The sequence below is a fragment of the Anomaloglossus baeobatrachus genome, chromosome 2 (assembly GCF_048569485.1).
Source record: "Anomaloglossus baeobatrachus isolate aAnoBae1 chromosome 2, aAnoBae1.hap1, whole genome shotgun sequence".
Lineage (NCBI taxonomy): Eukaryota > Metazoa > Chordata > Amphibia > Anura > Aromobatidae > Anomaloglossus > Anomaloglossus baeobatrachus.
Window position 1 is genome coordinate 218452285 of NC_134354.1, and position 22510 is coordinate 218474794.

Genomic DNA, 22510 nt, shown 5'->3' on the forward strand with positions numbered 1-22510 from the left:
TCTTCCTTTGTCAGCGCAGACCATGGAGCGGCCGACAGTGAATCAACATAGGTGTCAGTATTATTACTTAGATTATAGGGGGTGTCCGGGCATAAAAAGTTCCACAGGGACTTGATGTTGTAAAATATATCTAACTCTGCCCAGAGCTGGACACCCAGCCTGATCAGCTTATTAAATGATGGTTCAAAGCACAGAATATTGTGCTGTCATTTAGGTCATGTGGCCCTTAACTGGTTAAAGCATGCTGCAGTGTCAAACATATGGTTTTATTGCATACTGGATTGGTTGATTGGAAATTACATAAATTCGGATTTATCAATACTGGCTGCTGCTATCAAAGCCACAATGGCTGAAGCCAGCTGAAAGAATTTGTTAGATGAAACTTGTCAGATGAAATAGTTTACAGATATAAAACCATAAGAAATCATTTTTATTAAGGAAAATGGAGGTAAACAGATTGCAGGGAATCTGTCAGCAGGTTTTTCCTGCCCCTTCAGAGAGCAGCATATTGTAGGGATCTGTGATCCGGATTTCCAGCAATGTATCACGTACTGGTCTGCCTGTTGTAGTTCTGATAAAACCACTGTTAGATTTGCTGAAGGTCTACCAGTTCTGTATAGCCCTGCCCGCATCACTGATTGATAGCTTTCTGTATACTGTGCATAGGCAGAAAGCTGTCAATCAGTGGTGTGGGCGGGGATATACAGCTCATGAATATGGAGGACTTCATAGCATCAGGTTTCCTAGTTCAATCTTCTGCGTAAATGACCCAAAAGATCTTGTTAATCAAAGAGAGCAGCCACTTCCCTATTGAAGATCAAACTGACCCTGCCGTGCGCCATATTGCTCCTAAAAATCAGCTTTTACTCTAGGGTAAGCTGCAGCCGGTCTTTTCTTCTTTCTACAGGAGGAGTCATATTGTGCATGAGATTATTATATGGTATATAGTAACATGGTCACATTTGGATTTCCAGAACGAGAGCTGTTGTTTTTTTTTTTTAATTTGACAATAATATAATAGAACAATTTCTGTAGGAATAACATGGCTGCACAGATAGAAGACAGACCACAAAATACTCCACGTAACATTTTATTGATATTTCTGTACCAGTATAAACACTATAGTGAATTTATACAGGTCTTGATAAAGTGTTACATATTTACCTAGAAAAACATGTAATAACAATATTATGATATATACATAAAAGCTCAACATGAGCCACATTTTACAATATATGAAACTCACTATTACTGTATCGGCGCGCGCCGTTCACAGGTAAACGTGTATTCATGTTCTAGCTCATGCACTATGTTTCCACAGATCAAAGAGGATAGAGAGTCTCTGGCTAATAGATATGGAATGAGTATAGTGGATTAGTGGCAAGTGCTTGGTGTATAAACTGTATGGACAGATCAGTACATCATATGTGGAATATAAGCAGATATCGTATATCATGCACAGTGATACTCGGCGTGATCTAGCACGAAGTCTCAGTCACATATTTAAATGATTAGAGATGAGCGGACCCAAACTGTAAACTTTGGGGTTTGTACCAAACACGGATCATTAGTGTCCAAGTTCAGAGTTTGGATGCTATATGTGTACTAACCACTGGAGCGAGCATTTGTGTGCTTGGAAACGCTCAGTGCTCAGCCCAGTGCGAGCTGGTGTAAAAAACAAAAACAAAAAGTTTTCGTATGTAATGTGTCCCAAACAAACCCCCGCCCTCTCCCTTCGGAAGTGTTCTGTTTATGGCTTGCTGTATATGGGCGGAGAACCGAACTGCCCAATCAGTGACTTCCAATGGGGTTCAGGCAGGCTCAGACTGGCCCACAGGAGAGCAGGAGAATCCTCCGGTGGGCCCCTTTGCAGTAGTATGTCACTTATCCTCCAAACATTATCAGTAGTTGGCACAATACACTTGTTTCATGATGTACAGACAAAAGAAGCATCTCATCATTCATTTTACAAACTATATATAGTTATATGGAAGCATAGGTAAAATTGTAGTTGACCAGTGCGCCCCCAGAGTCAACGTTACTGGTTGGCCCCTACCGCCCTAGTCTGACACTGTGTTCGGGCTCCAGGATGAAGTTCAGGTCAAATCAGGGTGTTAGGATGAACACTTAACCAGAGTTCACTCATTGTCTGCTCATGGTTCTGTGTTAGGGTGAACACTTAACCAGAGTCCACTCATTGCCTGCTCATGGTTCTAATTGGTGTTGGATCAAGTGCATGCTTGAAAAATGAGATCAGACACACAGTTGGATATTCATCTTTCCTCGATCGAGGTAAGCCCATAAACTGCCTGATTTATTCCAAGAACATGCTGTTGTACAAACTAGGAAAAGGGGCATGGTCAGCCCTACAGTGGGCATACTTGGATGTGTCCATTGGTCAGTGGGTTGAACAATGTGTTAGTCCATGAGCTGATTGGTGGGCGTCATCGTAGGCAGGTCTATGACGTCATTGGTGGCTATGCTGATGGGATGGATGTCATCTGGTGGATCCATGCTGATGGGAGGATCTATGATGTCATCGGTGGCCATCTTAGTTATCTCTGAAAACCTGGTTCATGTAAGGCAAATTGACACTTCTTACAATCGCCTGTCAAGAGGTTGATCAAGTATTTGATCTAATGGCTCTCCCCAACAAGGGTCCAAACTGAACTTTACCTAAAGTCCAGCTGAATCCGGCGAATATAAACTTCTATGGGTCCGCTCATCTCTAACAATGATATAAGTGGAAAATTGCCTTGTTCAAAGATTAAAATAAGTAGGTCTCTGCATTTTAAACATGTATCAGGGATGGCTTTATAACGTCCTAGAGAGTCATAATAAGTTACATCATAAAAAATTTAGGATCGAGGCTTCCAAATCCAACATAGAAGGGGTGTACTCATATCTATCAGACGAAGATTATAAAAAAAAAAAAAAAATATGAGAGACAAAAGATGCAGCGAAGATGAAGTATAAGGCACAGCTGGATTCATTAAAAATACAACTCTACGTTAGAAAAATATTTTCTTGCCTGGCCAAACCTTATATCATGTTTAATGAGATCCCACAAAGGCTTGTTATTTAGCTAGAAAAAAAAACAAAAAAAAAAACACAGCTTTCTGCATCTGGTGAAAAACTTTGAATATCCGAAGAAAAAAAAAAAGTAGCATGCGCTCTATGCAGAATGAAGGAGACATGGTGATGGATGGTCACACACTTCAACAAGCTGGTGGAATATTTTTAGGAGTTGTTCACATTCGGCAGCTGTGGAAATAGTTCCTAAAACTTTTTAAATTGAAATCTTCATGTATAGAGTCTCACTATTAACGCCATTCTTGTCATTGGTGTGCGACTCCTTCTCAGTCCACATATATGGACTGTATAGAATTAAGAATTTTTTTGTTAACATACTTCCATGATTTTCCTTTGTCTGAACCCATATAATCTCTACAGTGATAAGCGTGAAGAAAACAAACAAATACCTTAATTCTCGAAAATACCAAAAATGTAAAATGAGCACTTAAAAAGGCCAAACCTTTAAAGTTTTAAAACAAAAATGTCTTTAGTGGGGCCATCAAGTCAAAAATGACACGGGGACCACATGAGGCACCCGGCATTACCCCCCACCATCACCATTTTAGAAAGAGTCTGAACTTTTAATTTAAAGTAGTCATCCGGGATGTATGGATGCGGGTGATCACAGTCCAATATTTGTGGGTACACCAACGAATGCAATAGCCCAGTGTTCATGGAATGGGGAGAGTCCGGGGGCAGAGACGCCCACAATGAAACATTGATGGCTTATCCTAATGATAAGCTCTCAGTGTTTGAGCCCTTGGGAGAAAAAAAACAAACCCTTAGAATTACAGTATATTACAGTGTATAATATGATAACTAAAGTGCATTGTTATATTTTGATTGTATATATGACAAGTAAACCTAAAATGCAGATACGACCTTTGCATTGTAAATGCATGCAACTAGTATGAAGAACAGCATTGTCCCCACGCGTTTTACAGTAATATTATATACACAGCAGTATTCATTATGGTACATTTCACAGTGATAAGTAGCAACTAGTTTTAGAAGTTTACATCTGCCACATAGTATATGTTTTTTTTGTATTTTTTCTTTTAAAGAAGTCCAATATAATACAGTATTAATATATACATAAGTGCAGCATGATTTATGTAGTCCTTTTGTTTGTTTGTTTCATCTACTATTTACATATAAGTTATGGGAAGTGCTTTTTTTTTTTTACTTTTTTTGTTTTGTTCGCCTTCTGTGTTTATGATGAATTCCTACAAATTCGAGTAAACGTCTAAAAACTCATGGTAGTCCCTCTGACTTGCTCGTCCGAATAATACAAATTACTATAAGATGTAGAAAATGTCTCTTCATAGTATTTTTCAATTTTATTTGCTGACAATATTTACACTACTATCCAGTTGAGTTCTAGAAAAAGTTTTTTACAAAAAATCTTCAAAAAGCTCTTCAAATGTTAGTTCACGGTAGAAAGTTTGGTCATCCCAAGTGTAGCATTCTCCCAAGAGTTACTAGTTCAGGGAAATCATGGTTTAAGCAGCAAATTCAACACTTTCCTTTCTTCTAATACATGTAATAAATACATCTTCAAGTAATCCAACTTTTTCTAAATAATTCAGGGGGATATACTGTCACAACACTTTCTTCTTTCTCTTCCTCAGTTCAGTGTATTCCAAAGCATAATGTGTAGTTATCTTCAATACTTTGCTTTGGGAACCCAATGGAAGCGATCAGCCATTTATAGGGTAGAGCCCAACAGTGACAAGCCCATAACGAGCACAAGCAATGTTTTCATGTCCTTTATTTCTTTTGAAATAACTTCATTTTATTACCTTTACAAAAAAAAAAATGATTACATGTTATACATAAGACATTGTCTAGATGGAACACAGTATTTAGATTTAACCTTTACTTTTATACTATTAAAATAATGAGGATTCTAAAATTTGCAGGTCTACTATACATATTATATCATTGCAATCTTTTTTTTTTTTAATTTGCCATATTGAAAAAAAAGAAAAAAAAAAAAAAATCACATGAAAACTGACTGCTTTGAGATGAAAGCTGGAGGTGTTTGTAATTGCACAGCTCTTCTGTTCTCTACACAGTAGACTACAGAGATCAGGGCTGGCTGTCATTACAGCTCACAGGAGAATGCATGTTCTTCTGACCTCCTGGGGCATGTTATTTTTTCCCTTTCACTATTCTAAAAAAATTGGTCAACATTATGCAGGGAAAAAATACATGCCCCCAGAGGCAGATCTGTGGTTTTGCCCCTTGGATCTGTCATAGCGTATAACAAAACTTTACAAGCCAGTATCTCCAAAACGGAGATGAGAAATTAAGAAATAACAGACATTTTCTTGAGCTCTGTAGCCACTATTCCATGATCAGTTTAACCCTAGAACGCATACCTGGGGCCTCGCAGGTCATTTGTTTTCTATGGTAGATTGAATTGCTTGCGCGTTCTAGGGTTAACATTCTCAAACTTGTAAAAATTAAGTGAGGGTATTCCATTATGAATCTCCTTCAAACGTTAACTCAATAACACTTAATACTATTCTCAATGTGCATTATTATCTATTAATTAATGTAACTGAATGTAACTTAAGCCATAATTAGAATAAATAAGATCTATCAACAGCTTTAATCTACTTCTGAACACTATATTTTGTTCCACCTTGCCCAAAAAATTAGATAAAAAAAATTGTTTTCATAGATGAAGTTACATGGTGAACAAAGTTCCACCACAAGCACTCACGGTGGTTTGGCCCTGTAGATTGAAACTCATGAACCCCCTAGAATCCATAATGACTGACATAATTTACTAACTCAAATCTAGTATGTTTATGGAGCACTTATCTCTTCACCTTAACCTTAAAAAGGGAATCTGTCACCAAGCTTTTGCCATATAATCTGAGCATTATGTAGGGGCTAAGACCATGATTCTAGTGATGTGTCACTTACTAGGTTGTTAGATCTTCAGCAGATAAAATGAAAACAAACAGTTATCTTGTAGCTCTGTATAACCCCATTCACACCAGTGATTGACAGCTTTCGGTGTACACTGTATATTGGACAGAAAGCTTCCAATCAATGGTGTGGGTGGGGTTACACAGAGCCACTGACTAGGAGGCACCAGACTTCTAGTCGTGTAGTGTTAATCTCCTGCTGATAAAACAGATTTTATTGAAATAGCAACACACAGGCTAGTAAGTGATGTATCGTTTGAATCAAACTGTCAGCCCCTACATCATGCTACTCTTAGATTGCATAGCAAAAATCTGCTGAAACATTCCCTCTAAGGAGTGTTCTATCTTAGTAAAGCAATTGCTTGAGCAGCAGGGCCAATAGATTCTTCTGATGTAAGAAAATTTCGAGGTGGACCTAATGCAATTATCTGGGATTGTAGCTTTATTGCTATGTATGGTACATTTATACACCCAAACTGCTAAAAATGACCCCTTTAAGGCTCTTAATTTTGGGATAATTACCGTATTTTTCAGACCATAAGACGCACTTTTTCCCCCCCAAATGTTGGGGGAAAGTGGGGGGTGCGTCTTATGGTCTGAATACAGGGCTGCGGGGAATGAGGGTGCTGCGGTGGAGCGGGTCATCGGGGGCACGAGCAGGCTGTAGCAGCCTGCCGTGACCACATGGACCCGCTCATTTAATATGCATGCCCATCATCCCGCCCATCATCTCTCAGCGCTGAAGCTGGCACTGACAGGTGGGCGGGATGATGGGCGGGGGATAAACAGCCGGCCCGCATGATCACCCCTGGCAACTACAGCCTGGAGTGATCATGTGCGGCTGTATTCACTGCTCCCCGCGCATCATCATCAGCGCGGGGTGCAGTGAATCGGTACACATTACTCACCGTTCCCCTGCAGCACCGTGATCTCCTGTCTGTGCCGGTCAGCTGACTTGCGTGGAGACTAGCGCCGCGCACAGCGATGACGTCATCGCTGTGCGCACGTGTCCACACGGGACAGACAGGAGGAGATCGCGATGCTGCAGGGGAACGGGGACGGCTACACTCAGCAACGCTGCCGCTGACATAGACGGTAAGAGGAGCGGTGCTGCAGGGAGTGAGGTGAGGTAAGGTGAGTATGAACGTTTATTTTTTTTTTATGTGCCACAGGATGCGTCCATACACCAGGATGATGGGGGTATATGAGCAGGATAGGGGTTTGTTATGAGCAGGATGGGGAGTATAGGCGCAGGACGGGGAGTATAGGCGCAGGACGGGGAGTATAGGCGCAGGACGGGGAGTATAGGCGCAGGACGGGGAGTATAGGCGCAGGACGGGGAGTATAGGCGCAGGACGGGGAGTATAGGCGCAGGACGGGGAGTATAGGCTCAGGACGGGGAGTATAGGCGCAGGACGGGGAGTATAGGCGCAGGACGGGGAGTATATGCGCAGGACGGGGAGTATATGCGCAGGATGGGGAGTATATGCGCAGGACGGGGAGTATATGCGCAGGACATTACCCCATAAGTGTCAGCAGCAGATCCTCGCCCCATAAGTGTTTCATGACCACATTCTTTGCTTAAAATTTTATTTTCCTATTTTCCTCCTCTAAAATCAGGGTGCGTCTTATGGTCAGGTGCGTCTTATAGTCCGAGAAATACGGTAATAGACATTAATCTACAAATAATGAATCACCATAAAAATATGGTTACCACCATAATTCTATATATTTGTAATGTGGCAGCAGTGTCTAAAGTGAACTTGTCCCTTTTACTATCACTTTTACTAAGAAACTATATCAAAAAAATAAAAAAAATTAAAAAAGGAAGATAGAATCAGACATACTTAGGCCTTTCAAAAACTTGTTAACCCCGCTGGGCTCAGTTTCAGGTAGAGTCTTCAGATATTCACATGCTCGCACCTCAAAAAGTCCTACATAGAAAAAAAACAGGACATTTTAGCCCCATGACAGTGATATTGATGTAGAAAGAAGATATTCCAATCGCATGCACTTGATTGATTAATGCTAAGAAAATATATACACTGAGCTTCTCAGCATAGATCTTTAAGGTAAAAAAAAGTTTAATATTTAAGATAAAAAAACCAACAACTTTTATGTAGGTTGTTATGTGTTTATTTTTTGGTGTATGGGATATTTATTCTGCTTCACTTGATTACGTAGCCAAATTTGTAACTTTATTTCTGCCACAAATGACTCAAGATCCTCAGATGGGCTTAATTCGTGTACAGAGTATAATGGAAGTCAGTGGGGTACTCGATCATTTTTCCAGAAGATCTTCTGGAAAATTCCTTGAGTTTCCCCATTGACGTCCCTTATACTCTGTACACGAGTAGCGCCCATTCGAGTGTTCAACTGTAATGAGTACAAAGCTCCAGAATATGATAGTGCTCGCTCATCACTAGTCTTGATCCCTTTGAAGTCAACGGCTGAAAGGGATCAATTGGTAAATACATAAATATCAGATACAATCCTCACAAATTTAATTCATTATTTCACTATACTGCATAAAATCCACTGTCGAGATGAGTGCATGGGGTCTAGGAGGAATAGTTAGCAGAATAAGAGCTGCTACCTATAATGTGGCACTTGTATTATGTGAGATTACCTACAATGTTATTTTTGGCACAATACATATTGTTAAATGCAATTTTCTCTCTACTTACCTTTTACAACACTTTTCCTTAGTTCTCTGTCCTGTGTAAAACCTGCAAACATCTGAGTCTCCATGAAGAGGTCAAGGAACTGGCGTACACTCCGGGAAGTGTGGGACTTGCGGAACAGTTCTCTTTGGAATACTCGCTGTCCTTTCTCATTCACATACATGTGCACAGAGTAATGCCCAACTATTTCCACAAAGAACCATACAAAGGTTTCCGATACCAAAGAATTCAGATTCACTTCTTCTGGAAACAAGGGAATTGAGTGTTAAATATGACAACAGTAGTAGACAAATAGATTTTAACAAATGCATGTTTTGCAGATACAACAATTAATTAGTTCAGCCAGATAAAAGATGGTTAAATTTAAATTAATAGAAGACAGCATGGTGGCTCAGGGATTAGCACTGTTGCTTTGGGGTCCAAATCGCACCAAAAACAACATCTGGAAGGAGTTTGCGTGGGTTTCTTCCCCCCAAAAGACAGACAGATAGGGAATTTTGATTGTGAGGCCCAATGAAGAGGCTGATGATGTTGTTTGTAAAGTGCTATGAAATAGGATGGTGCTATACAATTAAAATATACTAGTATATTTCCAATATCAAAGTACTACTGATGTCTTAGGTGGGGCAGTTCTATTTGCTTCTTCCTGCTCCTCCCCATGTCATTGATGTGTAAGACTGACAAACAGGCTTATTTCAGTAAGTCAGCCCCCTTCTGAGTGTCTGCATCAGCTGTGATGGAAAAGGGGGCTCTCTTCATACAGATCACTGACACAGGGTGGGAGTCCTTTCCTACTTCAAAGGACCAGCACTGATAGTGGGACATTTGTGGAGTTTTGATGAAGAAGTGTATTTATTTCAAGTTTTTACAACTCTGAAACATTTTTTCCTTCAAAAGAACTCCTTTTAGAGTTAAGACAATGTAATAAAAACATATAGTGCGGACATACATAAACACCGTACTGCAGAAACACCATATTGTAGTGATCAGTGCAAGACCAATCTAAGACCAATGTCACTAATCTAGTATCTCTTGCCTACCTTCGGTGAAATGTTGTTCATGATACATAATATCATTTCGTTGTTCCAAGATCTGGGCCAGAGCAGCCTGGAGCTTGTGAGGTAAAATATCATCTTCATCTGATACCTGTGGAGAATGAAGATCAATAGGTTAAGTCTTAGGTTTTTCAAAATTGTGCTTCTGCTATGTTGAGCACGCACTATTTTTGATGGATTTCCAAATACTTTTCTATTGATGGCCTAACTTTGATGACTCATGCTAATGTCTGATCGGCCAGGTTCCAACACCCGGCAACCCCGCCAATCAGCTGGTGTTGGCGACAATAGACTGTGGCCAGAAATGCTCACTTTTGGAGCTGCCACGTCAACTGATAGCGTCCGTAGATAGGGAACTGCACATCCGCCTCCCATTCAAATCAATAGGAGGTGGATTTGCAGAACCCGGTCGCGGCAGTTATTGGAAGACAGGGCAGCTCTGGAACTGAGCTTTTTCTAACACCTGCTACCACCACCGGCACAGAGAACAGCTGATCGGTGGGGGTGCAGGGTGTCATACCCCAGTCGATCAGACATTGGTAACTTATCCCAAGGATAGGCCATCAAAGTAAAAATACTAGACAACCTCTAATGCTTTCATTTAATTCAAATCATGTAAAATAAGTGCCATCAACCCTAGGATTCTTGTTCAGTAACCTTCTCATTCCCAGATGACTCATTTGTCTGTATACAATAATATACGATAGAAAGGTGGCAACCGCTAACTAGGTGTCCTAATGATAACTCATCATCAAATGGGCAGGATGAAGCCAGACAAGAAAAACATGCATTGTGCACTCAGCACTGTGATAAAGGGTGGATGAATTGGAAATAGGCCAGATGGTACATCTAGTAAACGCCCTCATTTTGGCTGACTGCCCCAGGGATCAGATTGGAGCTGTCATTTTGCAACCACTGTACAAAAGAACCTTGTATGCAATCACAGGGCAGGGACTTTACATCCTCCTGAGACCAGGTGAAAGATGACCTAAATGCACATAATGGATACACCTAGGCTGAAAATCACCACCCATAACCAACAACAGGCTGAAGCATAGATTCACATTAGGTTAATTATCACAGTTGTAATCAATTATCCTGTCCACACAAAAATAGCACATCTTTGTTAAATTTGTATTCTAGATCTGCCATAATGATAAACAATTAAATTGCATCTCAAAGGGCAATATATCTCCTTAACCCTCATCCATCACTGACTATGAATATAAATTAGTAAAGAATAAGGCACATTTACCATTATCTAACCTTGGCAACATGCAAAGAGATCGGAGGGTAGATGGTTGTTTGTTTTAAAGAGAATCAAAGTCAATGCCATCATTTCAAAACAAGAATGCCGCGGACACACCATCACATGTTTCTCAACGCTGGCAGGAAACTAGCCAGGTCTTTCACCATCATTTCAGACGGGTAGGTTTTACTCCAAAACATTGTGGCGTTTCAGAGAAAATATTTAAAAGCCAGATTGGTCACCAGCATCTTCTCTGCACCCCGATCCACTTGAAAATTAGTCCTTTCCCTACATATGAGTATAGCAAGAGATTTGTCACTCAAATGGAGTGGGTCATAAAGAAACCACTAGGGACCGGCCTCTTTGATGGGTCACCCAAGCTGCATGGTATTTGGCCAGCTTTTAAATGATTTTTCAGAAAAAAAACCTACAAATTATTTCAAAGTAAAAATTAGGCTATGTGCGCACGTTGCGTACTGCCGTGACAAATATTCTGTAGCGATTTGGCAGCACATGTGCGCTTCAAATTGCTGCAGAAACACTGCATAATGGATGCAGTGTGTCTGCAGAATAGATGCCAATTTCATGCGCTCTGGATGCTGCCTCTCCCATAGACAGAGCGGGAGCTGCATCCAATGCGCACAAAATAAGTGACAAGTTGCTGTTTTGAGCGCAGCAATTTGGATCAAAATTTCAGCGTGCAGATCACAGCGGTCTCAAACGCAACGTGCGGCTGGATTATGCACAATCTTTATAGATTGTGGTAGGGACGCAGGACGAATGCGTTTACGATGCAGTGCAATACGCAGCGTAAACGCAGGAAATTAAACAACGTGCGCACATAGCCTTACTTGGCTGAAAGAACAGAACCAGTATCCGATTTATATTGCCCATTGTTTGTGCAGCACAAATCAGCTGTCAGATCAAGCACATGTCTATGCCCACAGAATAATGGTTAAATGGCTTGTCCGGGGATATTTAATTTTTTACTTTGGGTCTAAAGAACTAACAAGCAGGTAGTTGCTAATTACCTTCCTGTTCTGATCGCAGATCTCTGCTGGCACAAAACAGTCACTGACCGCTCCTGCCGACGATTTTGTTTCTTTCGGTGACATCATGTCAACAGACCAGCACCTTCTCTTCAGCTTTGTTCTGTTGACGGGGGCAACCTACCAACGTCCTGCTGATTGAAAGCCTGCTTACTGGCTGCAAGGAGCCAGCTATTAAATCAGCAGGACGTAAACAGAGCAGCCCAGAAGAGGAAGATCTCTTCTGTTGAGATTTAACAGTAGAATCACTGGCATCAGCAGTCCGTGACCATTCTGAACCAGCGCCGGGTAGAACAGGCAGGTAATTAGCAAGTACTTGCCTGTTAGTTCTTAAGCCCATAGTTAAAAAATGAAATTGTCCTGGACAACCCCTTAAAATCGTACTAAGCATGAAGGTCAGAATTTTATCAGCAGGACCTTCCTGCTTACAGAATGATGTATTGCCCAGAACAATTATATTTAAGCTGGTTTAAAAATCATTGCACCTGACAGATGAATGTTTTGCTCATTTCTGGGGTGATTGATTGTGAAGAAAGTCTAATAATGGGTACGGTCTCTGGAATGCTCGTCTACATGGACCTTAAAACTTTGATTGGCATACACTGTAAAAAGCTCTTACCTGCTGAAGAAACTTGTTTCCACATAAATCAACAATTAAAACCTAAAAAAATAAAAAAAAAGGACATAAGTATCCACATATACTGTACAGTAGCCCTTCATTGCATTGGTTAAAAACTGCACGATAACACGGTTAAGGAAATTATGCCCCTGTCTCTAGTGGCATGCCACTGCCCACAACTTCTGTATTGTACAACGATGTGAAAGAGTAATTAAGCAACTCTGTAAACTTGATCTGCCATCAAACTCATTTATATCAGTTGTAATTACAAAGTGAGATTGTAGTAGCAATATTGATGGTATTTTATTGAAAAAGACCCTACACATACTTAAGGGGGGGCGTAGATTTACTCTAGTTTTCTGACAGAAAAAAATATAAACTTTGTCACTTGATGCATTTTGGTGTGCATGCCCTCATATAGTAAAAACAAAAGAGTTAAAAGAAAATGAATCCATCTGTGGCTATAAATACTTACTAAGGCACAACCTTAAGACTCACCTCTTCGATAGGAAGATCACTGAGCAGAGGTAAAGAACAAGACAGGATCCCGGTAAGGAATGGAGTAGGAGAGCAGACAATGTCAATCATGGAAGCTGGAAGGACAGGGATGTAGGTGTGCTGCCATGTGAAAGGATAAAGCAGGGCAACCACTGCATGAGCACACTTAGACAATGTACTAAAGAGGAGAAAAAAAAAAAAGATAGATTACCACCAGATTTCATGCTAAACTTAATGCGTTACCATTTTTACAATCGGGTGCTCAGTTCTCAGTTAAGAGCAGTAGCTTCCTCGGATGGGCACAACTAGACTACCCGAGTATAATGGAAGTCAATGGGGAACTCGAGCATTTTTTCAGAAGTGCTCACGCTTCACTAATAATTTGTAAAAGAGGCAACAATCAATATAAAACAACCCCGGTGTGGCAAGTAGTTTCCTCAAAAACAATTGTACAGACATTGTACAATTTTACAAAAAAAATTACAAAAATGGTACAAAGAACTGTTATGAAATGCCACCATATAATGACTAAAAAAACAAACGTAAATAGCAAGATGAGCACTAAAAGTATCAGAGCAACTATACGACCCGTGAGACCAAATGACAACTGTCCTCCGGAAAGCAGCTGGAAACTTTCATGTAAAATTTATTCTAAAGCGCTAATCATAATACCCAACAGGATTTACCTCAATTTGTCAGCTACAAAGATAACTCGTCTCTCAAGCAGAAGTGAAGCAAAGACCTTAATGAGGTGGTGAACACTGAGGCAGCTGAATAAGCAGTCAAAGTCAACATGTTCCAGTCTAGAATCCATGGGCCTGCAGAGCTCAATCACCTAGAAAAGAAAAGATTATCGATATATTAGTAAGACCCGTGACCGCAGCAGTCAATCATTGACCTCAGACTTGAATGCTACGACATTGCTTAAACTAATAATTGATAACATGTGGGTACACAGAGAATATTGGTGCACCCAAGGGGAGAAGGATGGATATAAACCACTGGAGTGGTGGCGTGGGAGCAGTGGGTGATTAATAGGCTAGTATAGGTTCTTTGTTATATTTTTTTTTTTTTTAAACTCGTTTTATTGAAAGTTAAGTAAGACATTACATAAAAGAATAAATCAGCAAATTGTTCAGTGAGACAGTGTACATGTAAACTGGTTGGTCATCAGGATAATAAAATAACAACAATCAAATCAGCGTCCATTATTTTCAGCATATCCAAAGAGCATCAAACATAGCAAAGGTGTTAGCTCGCGAGACACATCCAACTTAAGGCAAAAGAACCCATATCGTCAAGGAGAGTGCAACCCAAGCTTCGGGGAACTCGTAGTATCCCTCATATAGTGTATCACGAATCACATGTGTCTCCTTTCTGCCTACCGGGGCACTACTGGCTATTATTGCGATAATACCGATTGTAGGTTATCAGCAAGAGAACCAGGAGATCCGCCAGTCAAGGGCGACCTCATCCATCTACCCCAGATTTTGTCAAATTTAGTTGGAGAGCCTCTTGTCTTGTAAACAAATTGTTCTGACGGGATTATTGCGTTTACCAATGCAATCCAAGAGGCTCTAGTTGGAGAATGAGTGCTCATCCAATTTAGTATAATGCCCTTCCGGGCCAGAAAAAGGACCTTCTTTATTAATAGATTCTCATCTTGGGACCAGGAGTGTACATCTACCACCCCAAATAGACACAGGACTGGGCACATAGCAACCGCTTTTTGAAATATGGCGGAGAGAGTCATTACAATCTCACTCCAATAGGAGAGGATGACTCGGCAATCCCATATCATGTGCCAGAAATCAGCACCGTCTCTCCCGCATCTCGGACAGCCCATCCCCACCGAATTATTCAGCTTTTTCATTTTGTTCAATCTCTGGGGAGTAATATAACTTTGGTGTATTATATATAATTGGATCAGTCTATTGTTAACAGCGGGAGAGACCAATGTGTGGGATTCGACAATGTCGTCCCACACTACATCATCAATTTCAGGCATCCTGGCACTCCACCTCTCACGGACAGAAAGAGGATTATTCATGGCCTTGGCCCGAATGAGGGAGGAGTATAGTTTAGAAATAAGACCACCAGGGCCCTGTGATCTAATAATTCCAATGACTGGGAAGGAAGAGAATCTAACCCCACGACCAGAGAACTGAGCTCGAAAGGCGTGCCTAATCTGGAGATACTGAAACCCATGAGATTCCGGCAAGTCGAATTCTGTCCGCAGTTGTGCAAAGGGGCGGAGTTCACCATCCCGGACCAGTGATCCCAGGGAGATTATTCCGCGATTCCTCCATTCACCAAACCCCGGCAACCCACAAAAATGTGGAAGGTCCAAGTTATCCCATAAGGGCGTCTCAGTTGGTACATCATAAAATCCAAATACGGCTTTAGCCTCTTTCCAGATCCTGGCCCCCAATTTGTGTATCGGGAGGACACGACCCTCAGGGGACCTCCTGTGATCCGTCAGTAACGGCCACAGGAGATCCACACCTGTGAACTCTGCCAGGAGCCCCTCCGGAGAACCCCTAACTCGGGGAAGTGTCCATGGACCCAAATATTTCAATTGTCCGGCCAGATAGTAAATATAAAGATCAGGGAGGGCCATACCCCCCATATCCTTGGGTCTTTGTAATTTGGCCAATTGGACCCTTGATCTGGACGAACCCCAGACAAAGGTACTCATTAGAGATTCCAGGGACCGGAAGAAAGAGCGAGGAATCTGCACGAATACATGCTGGGTAATATAGAGACACTTTGGTTGCACTATCATTTTAAGGAGGTTAATCCTTCCCGCCACTGACAGTGGGAGTTGGCTCCATCTATTAAATTTCTCCCCGAAGTACGCTAGTAAGGGGGCTATATTTCTCGCTATCATCTCCGCAGGGCTTCCCGCCAGTATAATTCCGAGATATTTGAAATGATCCACCACCGGAACCCTGCATATGTGGTCGCACACCAGATCCTCTCTGTTCCGAGACAGAAAGAGGAGGTACGATTTTGACCAGTTTATTGACAGACCTGAGAACTCCCCAAATCGATCAATCAATTGCACGGCTCTGGGAATGGAGGAATCCGGATCAGATGCAAACAGTAACAAATCGTCTGCGTACAAAGATAAACGTTCATCTCCCTTACTATGTCTCACCCCCCGGTAGACTGGGTCCGCCCGAATGCGCACCGCCAGCGGTTCCATGGCAAGAGCGAACAAGAGAGGGGATAGGGGACATCCCTGTCTGGTTCCCCTCCCCAAAGAGAAAGTTTCCGACACACCACCGCCCACCTGAATATTAGCAGACGGAGCTTTATATATGATCTCAATCCATCTGATAAATTCGTTGCCGAAACCAAATGCCCGCAGCACCTCCAGCAGGTATGGCCATTCTATAGAGTCGAAGGCTTTGGCCGCATCCAGAGAGACCAGAGCCCAATCCTCCTCTAACTTGGTGCCCATCTGTAAGACCACCTGCGCCCTCCTCAGATTGTCCGAGGTACTCCTACCCGGGATGAATCCTGACTGATCCTCATGTACTATAGAGGAGACCACTTTTTTGAGTCTATTTGCTAGAATTTTGGTGAGAATTTTGTAATCGGAGTTCAACAAAGAGATCGGTCTGTACGAGCCACAATCCAATGGGTCCTTATCTGGTTTCAATAGCAGGACAATGGTTGCCTCATAGAAGGAATCAGGCAACCGTCCTTTACTGAACGAGGCTTCAACCGTTTCCAGGAGGGCTGGGGCCAGCACCCCCTGATATTTGTCAAAGATCTCAATCGGGAGTCCGTCTGGCCCAGACGCCTTACCCTTATTGAGGGTCTTCATCGCCTCCACCATCTCTTCCATACTAATGGGCTCATCCAAGGCCGATCTCTGAGCCAAAGTCAACCTGGGAAACTCCAAATCTCGTAAGTACTCAGCAATCTCCTCCCTTGACACGGTCAGCCTGGACTCATACAGGTTCTTATAGAAGTCCAAAAATACCTCCAATTTACCATTGACGGAAGTAACTGTTCCTCCACGGGGGTCTCTAATCTTAAGGACAGCAGGTGAGCTATTAGATTGACGCACCAGGAACGCCAGTAAGCTACTGGATTGGTTCCCTTGCTCAAAATACCTCTGGCTCGTGAAGAATACATGTCTCTTAGCCTTGTCTTGCAAATACAAGAGATATTTCCTCCCAGCCTGAAGCCAATGAGATCTATTTTCCTCAGAGGGGTCCGAGGTGAATCTATGTTCAAGCACTCTATTTTGGGTGGCCAATTCCTCCTCCTCTCTGGCCGCCTGTTTCTTGAGATAGGAAATAGAGGAGTGGCAGCATCCCCTCAGATACGCCTTGAGCGCGTCCCAATAAGCCGAGTGATTCTCTTCCACGGAGTTCATTTCCGTGTATGCCCCAAGCTGATCAGGAATCCTGTCATTGGCTCCAAAGAGTGACAGCCACCAAGGGTTAATTTTCCTTGACAATTTATGAGATTTACATCCTTCCCATTTAATGCCTACGATTACCGGAGAGTGATCTGATACTGATCTGGGCAAATGACATACCGATTGTATATGGGCACAGACTCTTTCATTTCCACAGATATAATCAATTCGAGATAATGAGTTTTTCCCCGGAGTATAACATGTGTATTCTCTCAGTACTGGGTTAAAAAACCGCCACATATCGTACCATCCCACTTCCTGTAAGAATATACTCAATCTAGTTTGTATCGTGGGGGAGATCGGGACCTGTCGGGTGCTGAATCTATCCAGTCCCGTGTTATTAATCAAATTGAAGTCCCCCATGCAGAGCACTAAGGCTTGTGGGAATTGTGAGGCGAACTTAGCCGCCTCATATAGAATCGAGATTCCCGTTGCAGGGGGAAGGTATATGGCCAAGACCACTATCATGACCCCATCGATGTGAGCCTGGATAAACACATACCTCCCATCAGTGTCCTTTAAAATTTTACCCGGGTCCCACCGCAGAGCTTTGTGGACTAGTACCGATACTCCCCTAGAATATGAGGAATGAACAGAGTGAGCTGACCATTGAACCCAAGGCTTTTGAAGCACTCTAGTGGTCTCCAACAATAAATGGGTCTCTTGTAAACATACAATCTGAGCTTTGGATCTTTTGATATGAGCAAATACTGCCGCCCGTTTCCTGGATGTGCCCAGTCCCCTAACATTCCATGTCATCACGCTTAAAGCCATTGAGAGATGCCGCTTGCTGAATTGCTAGAAGAATATCAAAAACTTAACCTACAGTAGAACTTGGGTAAACGTACCCTTAAATACAAAATGTCGGTTGCGCACACACAATCGACAAGAACTGGTCCAGTAGTACGACCAGGAAAGATTTTCCCTAGCAACGACTAGGGTGAACCAACGTGGCTAGATGGTGTACTTGGTATGGGGGTGTCCTCAAACAAGGACTTGAGCTTCTCCTGCAGTCCAATAAATGAATTATCCTGCAGCTTAGCCTTTAATCGTGCATAAGTGAGGGGACCAAGAGTAGATGGGAAGGAAATGAGAGAGAGAGAGGGAGAAGAGAATAGAAAGAGAGAAGAAGAGGATGGAGAGAGAAGAAGAGAGAAGAGGAGAAGAGAAAAAAAAAAAAAAAGGAAAAAAGGAGGGGAAGGGAGGGGGGGAAAGAGATGGTAAGAAGGGGGAAAGAGAAATAAGGTAGAAGAGAGAAAGAGAAAGGGGGGAGATTAGAATAGAAGATAAAGCGGGGACAAGAGAAGGAGTATAGAGATATGAGAGGGAGAGAAAGTGGGGGACTGAAGGGAGAGGAGAAAAGAACAATGAGGAAGTAAGGGGGCGAGGTGAAGAGGGATGAGGAATAAGCTGATAGGGGGTTAGAGGGGGAGAAGAGATGGGAGTGTAAAGAAGATAGAAAAAGGATTGGCAGGAAATCTTAGACTGTAGAATATTATTACATATGGTAACCTCAGAACTTAATATAGCACTAATAGAGCAAAATACAACATTATGAACTGAAGTGCGTTGCCAAATACTGCGAGCCCAAAGTAGAGTTCCAATTTGGATCCAAAAAGGTATAGGATAAAACAAGATCGCATGAAGGAGTTCAGAGCGTCGCAACAGCGGTCTGACCCATGTCCCGTCTGGTGTCACCTAGGTCCGGTCCCATCAGCGACGAGTAATCCGGAGCACAGGCTGGGCTAAGCAAAGATCCCGGAGAACGCAGCAGCCGTTCCATACGCAGGCGCGGCCCCAGGCCACCCGCCTTCGACGAGGGCCAAACCCGGAGGCCGGTTCAATGGGAAACCAATAATGGACGCATCCGGAAACTCACATGCCTCCATGAAAGCCACAGGCACACCAGCGCCTCCAGATGAGATCACTAGCATCTCAACCGACAGGGACCATAAGATCAGGACGCGAACGCAATTGCGATCTCGCTCCACTCACATGCCAGGAGGGATGAAACAAACAAGAATCTTTCGCGCCTTCAGAATCGAGGGACGCCGAGTACCTGCATAGGATGATCCTGAAACGATCTCAACAGTGATTTCAAACACAACGTCCCAAGGATTGGAGTCGCATCACCGACCTTGCTCCAAAGAGAATGAAATAAGTGAATCAGAACCGCGACGCTATCACAACCGCGACCCGTCAGGCAGCGCCCAAGACTGTGACGCATCAGCGTTTCCTCTTCAATGTGTTGATCCAGTCATCCGCTTCCGCAGGAGAAGTAAAGAACAGGGATCGCTCTTGATGAACCACTCTAAGACGAGCTGGGAAGATCATGGAGTAAGCAATTTGATGCTCTCTAAGACGTTTCTTCACCTGAATAAAGGAAGCCCTCGTTTTCTGGAGCGACGCAGAGAAATCAGGGAAGATCAATATGGTGGCGTTGTTGTGTAGGATCGGGCCCTTGCGCCGCGCCGCACCAAGGATCGCATCTCTATCCCTGCTGCTCAACAGTCGGGCCAGGAGAGGTCTAGGCTGCGCTCCCGGAGGAGGAGGCCTGGCCGGTACCCGGTGAGCTCTTTCTATAGCGAATGCCGCTGACAGCGTCGCATCAGGGAAAGTTTCGGAGAGCCACTTTTCCATGAACTTACATGGGTCACTCCCTTCTGCCCTCTCCGGCATCCCCAGAATTCTCAAATTATTGCGACGCAGGCGATTTTCCAGGTCATCTGCCCTCTGCGCCCAGTTGTTTGCCGCGCTTTCCAGAGAGGCCAGTCTGCCCGGCGTCGCCCTTGCGTCGTCTTCCAGCGTGGAGATCCGGTGCTCGGTCTCCTTTACTCGCTCTCTCAGGTTTTGCAAGTCCAGCCGGAGGAGACCCACATCGATCTTAACCTCCTCAATTTTACCCGTCAGCGACACCTTTGAATCCTGGATCGCTGCAAGTAGCTGCGACGTAACCTGCTGTAAGGTTAGCTCCTGCGATTCCTTGGATCCGGCCTCCATGCTCTCCTCCTCCTCCGCCTCGCTGGATTCCCGCTCTGCCTGCTTGCCGGCGCCATCTTGCTGGGAGTCCCGGGCAAACTTCTTCAGCTTCTCAGCCGCTGCTGCGCTGCGACCTCTGCTCATGGTACCGATCCAAATGCTCACCGCACCACAGGTAATCCAGAGGTGTATTTAGGCACCGATTTCGGCAGGATTAATAACGTATATCAGCTTTGGACTGCGGAGCTGCTCTCAGATGCGACCGCTCATGCTGCCTGCTGGCCACGCCCCCGGTTCTTTGTTATATTTCTTCCCTCTGGCCACATTTTGTAGTTTCTCAGAAAATACCAATTAGTTTGTAGCCACTATATCAGAAATTTTTATCAATGACATCCTAAAAACAAACATTCATTTATGCTCAAGGTGAAAAAGATAATGGATATTCTTCAATCCCATATAAATGAATAAATATACCTCATTTCCTGATCCTGGCAGGAAACTCTTCACAGTTATGGTTCTTCCAGGTGCGGGAAATGGAGCGTCCATGACACTCCGCATGAATGGTGACACCAAAGCAGGGGACATTTCTCTCCTTTTCTCTACTTCATCTAAAATCTGAAAAAATAAAATACTTTGAAAAAAATTTTTTTTACCAGTAGTTCAAGTCTGATATAAGCTGCCCATACATTGGGGCTCTGTTTAAATCACACGTGAGTCTTATGTGAGATTATATGTTGTGAATATTCCCCAATCTAAACTGCAAATGGCTTTACTGGCACATACACTGATTGCAGACTTCAAAAACCCTTAAGTGAACATTGATTTTTAGATGACTAATTGTCCACAATCACTAACAACCACAGCTTGTTCATACTTCCAAGTGTGCCCATCAGATCTGTGAATTTTGGATTTCTGAGTAGCTACCGGTTCCTCTAATAAGTCTGATCTTTCTTTGTGCAGACGATAGTTAGCAGCTAGTGTATAGTAATACAAGCTCACATTGGCTCATTAGCAGATCCTACCAAAAAGATGGGCTATGATGATAAATCTCTAAAATGTATGGGAGTAATACTTCTTTTTCAATGATTTATTATTACCTTAGAAAAGAGGTTGAAGCATCCCAGTCGGCTGACCATACAGTACACTTCAGGAATAGGTTTTCCTTTACCTTGAGGCTATAATGGAAAAATAAAAAGTTAATTTATGGGTTTCATTATGAAGAGTTTACTAAGGTTATCAGTGCTTAGGTGAATTAATGGTGAATTCGGTGAAGGGATGCAGAGTGTAGCAGTTTGCATTCTCTGAATGTACATGGGCTTGAGCAGCATGGTCATTAGGTGCAATAAGGGAACTATATAGCTATATTTAATCAGGATTCATTTATATGTGCAACTAGTCAACTGAAAACACAACCCAACCTACAGATTGCTCATTTCATACACCTGGAAGATATGAAGATGGGCCAAGACTCGATGCCCTTGTCTCCAAACTACCCACAAGATTATGACCTTAGAGGCAGAAGGTGTAGAGATAAGTCTGGGTCAAAACCCAAATTATAGGAAATATCATGAAAACCTTTTCAAATATGGACAGTTTGCAGGTGACCTGATAATCTGAAGTCATTACTTTCACCTTGAACCAGAGATGTTGCCCCGGATGTAATTTTTTTCCCCACAAAATGGTCTGATTGGATTAAAATAAATCATACTCAACAAATTGATATCCCACCACTCCTGTTCTTTTACTGCCCCATCTCATGCCAGTAACCGCTTCCTGTCTCAGCAATAATGTCCCATAAGAGGACATGTGACCGCTGCAGCCAATCAGTGTTGATCAGCTGCAGCCAGTGATTTGCATAGCAGGACAGGAAGTGATTGTTGCAGCTGGAAGCAGACACTGTTATGGAAATGAGCAGCGTGAGA

At 42.7% G+C, this 22510-nt stretch overlaps 1 protein-coding gene across 2 annotated transcripts in view; it reads right to left on the reverse strand.

Annotated features, from left to right (window-relative positions):
* Nucleotides 1-1081: 1081 nt before the first annotated feature.
* The window catches only part of DENND2C (DENN domain containing 2C), a 51498-nt gene continuing 30069 nt past the window's right edge, over nt 1082-22510 (reverse strand). The window contains exons 11-19 of one of the 2 annotated variants that reach the window (XM_075335614.1): nt 21686-21763; nt 21063-21203; nt 13858-14006; nt 13172-13349; nt 12674-12715; nt 9742-9847; nt 8705-8941; nt 7865-7951; nt 1082-4877 (exon numbers count right to left, since the gene is read on the reverse strand). In XM_075335614.1, coding sequence (XP_075191729.1) covers nt 4846-4877; nt 7865-7951; nt 8705-8941; nt 9742-9847; nt 12674-12715; nt 13172-13349; nt 13858-14006; nt 21063-21203; nt 21686-21763 — 1050 coding nt within the window. In that variant the 3' untranslated portion in view covers nt 1082-4845. Of the gene's footprint in view, nt 4878-7864; nt 7952-8704; nt 8945-9741; nt 9848-12673; nt 12716-13171; nt 13350-13857; nt 14007-21062; nt 21204-21685; nt 21764-22510 lie in introns of both variants that reach the window. The other variant, XM_075335613.1, reaches the window with a different exon arrangement.